The following is a 5,729-nucleotide window of genomic DNA, read 5'->3' on the forward strand; positions in this document are numbered from 1 at the left end:
GACGGGGGGCGGTCGCCACGGCCACTGGAGCCGTCGCCACTCAGGGACGAGTTCACCCTGCTGGAGCCCAGGCTGGCGCCCATCGACCCGCCCTCGTAGTCCACATCCGGGGAACCTCGTCCCTCAGCGTCCAGCATGATCCTAACACACACACATACACACACATCATTAACATACCACACACACACACACACACATCATTAACACACACACAATGGCTTTGCTATGTCTCAGGCAGAATTAGAGAGTAAGGCATGTCACTGAAATGTGATGCCATTTTTAGTGGAAGAACTTACCAGCACCACTAGCGTCCATAGGCTACGTAGCACTACCAGCAGCACTAGCGGCCTAGGCTACGTAGCACCACTAGCGGCCATAGGCTACGTAGCACCACCAGCACCACTAGCGGCCACTAGTTGGCATCTATAAAAGATGCCAACTAGATACATTTTACTCAAACAAAAACACTTTTACATATTCTATCAATGCAGACCACCTTGAGAGATGGAAGTGAAATGCACACCATAGTCATGCTTATGTGCTTTTTATCTTTGTTTAATCAACATGGATTGACACAATAATCCTCAAGAAATTTCATCCTTCTCATATAACTTCAGTGGCTGTACTTTTGGTAAACCTCCTTCCTGATGGCCAAAGAAATGCACTAGTGAAATTAGCAGCCATGCGTGTTATCTTACTTGCTAGCATACTGTGCTAGTGAAATGCACTAGTGAAATTAGCAGCCTGGCGTGTTATCACTTGCTAGCACACGCCCCTTCCATTCTGTACTGCTGTGACTTGCTGGTCTGAGTCCAGGTGAATAGATGCAGAGCTTCACAGCTTTATGGAGGTCACATTTCCACCTGCAGCAGTAGCCAGCCGCAGAGAGACAGGTCCATTACAGCATTTTGCAGCAAAAACCAAATGTTGCGCCTCAATATTCACACCAATGACTTTTGAGCTCTCTTGATTTTTAAATGTTGGTCTGCTATAACCTACTGGGAAAAAAACCTAGAAACCAGCTTATGCTGGAAGTTGCTGGTTTTCTTTCAGCTCTTGCTGGTCTTTGCTGGTGTAGCTGGTTGGGCCACCAGGTGGACATGCTGGCGTGACCATCTGAGGAAGCTGGTCATGCTGGTGACCAGCCTGCCAAGCTTGGCATTGTTGGTGTAAGATGGTCATGCTGGTTTTCTATAATGACCAACAGAAGCTGGCAGGTCACCACGTGACCATCTTACACCAGCTGTATATGACATGACAGGCTGGTCACACCAGCATGACCAGCTTCCTCAGATGGTCACGACAGCATGCCCAACCAGTGGCCGAACCAATTAGCTACACCAGCAAAGACCAGCAAGAGCTGGAGGAAAACCAGCAAGACCAGCTAAGCCAGCTACTAGCTGGGGGATAACTGGTATAGTCCCACAGTAATGTCATTCGAAACGTTTCGATATCGAAACACATATTCAACCGAGAGAGATATGGGGGGCAGCCGCCAGAGCGGTAATGTTAGCCTTCTGCACACGCGCAGCAAGCACACACCACACGCACAGATCACACACATTAACTGCTTTATACGAGTCTGTTGGTGGATTTAGTTTCACTTCAGACGATGTCCGTGTCCCAATGGATCCTAACTTTGTTCGGTGGTCGGGCTTTTCTGTAACTTGCACTCGCGTATTGGACACGATACTTCGGTTTCTGGAGCACACATTTGGATAACTGCTGATACCAGCTCGTTTCTTATACTGACTATGAGTTTACCTGACGGAGTAGGCTAGTGGTAATATACTCACGCTTCCACCTCAGGATCGATGTCCTCGTCCACGCTCATGCTGGTTTTCTAGAAGATTCTCAGACCCTCAGAATTGAGTTTCTTGGAGTTTGACCGACTCCTGTTTCTACAGGCCCCGAGGCAAAAACACGTCGGCTACACCCTCGCGACCACAGGACGTCTCCCAGCAGGCTGATCTGACGCACGCACGAACAATAACATGCAAAAATGTCTGCACGACAACAGAAATTATGGTAAAACATCTAAACTCCAGACTGTCCTGTCGAAATGTTTTCCGGACGCGCGAGAAGGCAAGAAGGCGGCCCAACTGTTGTTCCGGGTTCAGTTGATGCGCGAAACCATCGACGCGCACTTTCGGTTTCAGAGACTCGTAGCTGCCCGTTTACTGAGCTTTGGTGCAACCAGTTCGACAAATTGACAGGTGGATACATCTGCTGTGTACCCAGTAAACTGTTACATGTTCCCATATTGGTGATCTGGGGATAAGCGGCAGGTCCTTCTGGGAGGAAAAAACACTCAAACAGCAATTAGCACATACTGTATATCCCCCCAAACCATTTCCTAAGTGCTGTCACTGCCACTATCCCCCTGTAGAGGGCGCCAAACCACCACAGATCTTCATGACGTATATGCCATATAATAAATACAAATGCATTTCAATTACTTTATTAATAACTAGGGCTGTCAAAATAACTGATTAATTTCGATTAATTAATTTGAGAAAAAATAACTGATTAAAAAAAATAGTGCAGATTAATTGATTCCGTATGACCCTTGACCCCGAGCCGTTCTAGTCAGTAACCAGACTGTAAAATAAAGGAGAGAGAAGAAAATGTGCTGCCTACATCATTGATTGGAACATTTACTGATGGTGTTGATAAAAATAAAGTCCTTTGCCATGTCTGCTTCTTCCCACACACACATTACATACACACACACACTGCCATGTCTGCTTCTTTTGAATTTATTTCCTCAGCCTATTAGGTCATTCATAGATTATTATGGCCATTATTTGAACAGTGAAAATAATAATAAAAGAGTTTTTGGACTTTAATGTCACTAACGCTGATTATTCGATGATTCATTTGAATTTCGCAATGTCAAGACCCTTCTCAACAGGAAAAAGATGACGTTCAGAGAGGGGGACATGGCAGAGCTGAGGCGCGTGCAAGGGGAACTCAAATTCAAGCTGAAGGAAGCTAAGGAGGATTACAGAAAGAAGGTGGAACAGAAGCTGCAGGAAAACAACTTGAAGGAGACATGCACTCTAAAAAACATTGGGTTTAAAACAACCCAATTTCAACCCAATCACTGGGTAAATAGTGGTCGAGCCCAGCACTGAGTTATATTAGCCCCGAAAATTGGGTTGTTCGGTAGTCTAACCCAAACATTGGGTTATCGTAACAAAACTGTTAGGTTAAACCTACATAATTGTTGGGTAGGCTATCTTATACAACCCAGGATTTATATTATTTTCACTGTCATTTCTGGGTTGTGCTGACCTAATTTATGGGTTATTCTAAGTATCTTATTTTTCTCCTTAATCCAATCATATTAATTGATAATAATTCAAATAAATGTTTGCAAATCATTAATGTTACAATATAATGTTTTAAAATCCATCCAATGGGCAACAATAGCCATGCAATGAAATAAAACAGTTCGACATTTATTTATTTTGCAGTTTCTTTTTTGAACAGATAGCTAGAAAAAGCTTGTGATACTTCCATGAAGGCAGGCAGATTCCACCGTCCGTTTTGGGGATCGCACCTGTGAATCAAAGAAAAAAGAGTGCATTAATCACTGTTATTTACAGAACTTTATATCAAGATTTCCATAAAATTATCATTGAATGATGTTGACAAACATTAAAAATCCACCAGGAGACAAAATATTAGCGCAACACACTCGGAAACCATGACCACCAATGGAGTTGTTATAATTGTAGCTTCTAGTTCTAGATGCTAACGTTCCGGGTAACGTTAGCTAAATGACTGTCTGATGCTACAACCAGAGCCCGTCTTCTTTGCTACAACCAAAAACACCCAGTAAAGTTAAGTTACATGGCTATAATATGAAGCTACCCTGAATGAATTAATAAGATGTTGTTTGCCATTATTATTACTGTAGGTGTGGCTTGTGAAGAGACTAACATTACTTCAACTGTGTTGGCTAATATTAGCTGATGTTAGCTGCAACCATAGTCTAGGCTACAACCAAAGATTGTTAAGGCGGAGCAAGATATTTCATCAGGAGACACTTCCGGGAACCCGGATCGCACGAGGGGGGGGTCAAAATCCCCCTTTATGTAGAGCAGAGGCAGCGACTGCTCCATTGAAGTCTATGGGCATAGCTCAGAATTTCACCACATATGCTAAGGTCTTGGTTCTATAGAGTTAGGAATGTGAATTTCGGGCACATTTTCATGATCCTCAAACCCTTCTGAACATTTCAGGTACATTTTAGCATTTTGAGCAATCCAGTCTGGAGAAAATAAACCTTATATCAGGTGTCGCCGGTTATTTCTGCCGCTGCTGTTGGCGGTTGCAACTTACACGCCAATCACGTCATCGACACTCTTTATGCAGACAGGATTCGATCCCCATTTTAAGCCCATAGACATGAACTACGACGAAGCATCTTGCTCCGCCTTAACAATCTTTGCTACAACCACCACGAAGCATATTTAATTAGCATTGATGCTAGCTATATGGTCTGCTAATGTTAACCAGCTTGGTATGCTCATTTTAGTTTGTTGTAAACGTTCGTTTTGTTTCTGTCAGCAGTTCATACCCAGTGAACAAAGAACTATGTTATTATGAGTCTGTCTTTGTGTATGTTTAACACGAACAGTAATTGTAAGTTAGTACTTCTATACTCTTTGGGCTGAACTAAATTGGCAGGCAGAATATCCATTCATTTCATGAAGGGTAGCTTGAGCTTCTACATCTCTGGGTGGACTTTTAAAATCCGTCTGGATAAAACATTTTTAAAAAGTTAAAGATACATACCTTACGAAATCGCCTGATTTCCATTGCATGCTGACAGCTGGTGGACTGGACGGTTGGAAGAATAATTATGTTTTTTCGAATTCTCAAATAACTATGCAGCTGTGTTAAAGTCACCCAGGTGCTGGGTAGTGTACTCCACGTTGGGTGGGAGAGAGGAGGGGCGCTGTTCTAAACTATCAACCCAACAAGCTGGGTTACAGAAAATAACCTAACATGAGTCAAAACAACCCCACAAAATGCCCTGACAGCCTCAACCCAACGTTTGGGTTGAGAAAAAAAAACAGTATTTTTTAGAGTGTGGGACTGCATGAAGGTTATCACTGGCCTGAAGAAGAACAGCAGCTCTGTGGAGGGGGACCTGGACAGGGCGAACCAGTTGAACCACTTCTACAACAGGTTTGACTGCCCTGCTCCAGCTCCAATGGCGGTGGTCTGTCCACCATCCCCCACCCTCACACCCCCTCAATACCAGCAACACTCACCTCCATCATCACAGGCTATCGTTGCCCCCACCATCACTGGATTTTGCACCCCTCCCCCACATGGCGATCATGAACAATGAGGTGACAACGACCTCAGTCAACAGCCATCAGACACACAGATCCCAGATGCACCCCTCCCCCTCCCCTCCCCTTACACCCCTCACCATTACAAAGGATCAAGTGACAGTCCAATTTAAGAGATTGCGCAGCAATAAAGCAGCTGGGCCTGACAGACTGTGCCCAAGGCTACTCAAGGCCTGTGCTGCTGAACTGGGGGAGCCACAGAAGCACATCTTCAATTTGAGCCTACGCCTTGGACAAGTTCCAACACTGTGGAAGACATCATGTCTCACCCCTGTCCCTAAGAAGCCACACCCTAGTGAGCTTAATGACTACAGACCTGTCGCTCTTACATCACATGTGATGAAGACAATGGAGCGA

The 5,729-nt window shown here is 44.4% G+C and overlaps 1 protein-coding gene across 5 annotated transcripts in view; it reads right to left on the reverse strand.

Moving 5' to 3' along the window:
• Positions 1-2,413, reverse strand: part of nlrc3l (NLR family, CARD domain containing 3-like) — a 5,919-nt gene extending 3,506 nt beyond the window's left edge. For 2 of the 5 annotated variants that reach the window (XR_007195790.1, XM_048263868.1), the window contains exons 1-2: positions 1,797-2,413; positions 1-141 (exon numbers count right to left, since the gene is read on the reverse strand). The exon at positions 1-141 is cut by the window's left edge and continues 102 nt beyond it. Coding sequence is in view for 2 of the 5 variants with exons in the window: in XM_048263868.1 (XP_048119825.1) it covers positions 1-141; positions 1,797-1,834 (179 nt within the window). In the remaining 3 variants the exon portion in view is untranslated. The remainder of the gene's footprint in view (positions 142-1,796) is intronic. The other 3 variants (XR_007195792.1, XR_007195791.1, XM_048263869.1) reach the window with 2 other exon arrangements.
• Positions 2,414-5,729: the final 3,316 nt, after the last annotated feature.

The sequence above is a fragment of the Alosa alosa genome, chromosome 15, assembly GCF_017589495.1.
Source record: "Alosa alosa isolate M-15738 ecotype Scorff River chromosome 15, AALO_Geno_1.1, whole genome shotgun sequence".
NCBI classification, from domain to species: domain Eukaryota; kingdom Metazoa; phylum Chordata; class Actinopteri; order Clupeiformes; family Clupeidae; genus Alosa; species Alosa alosa.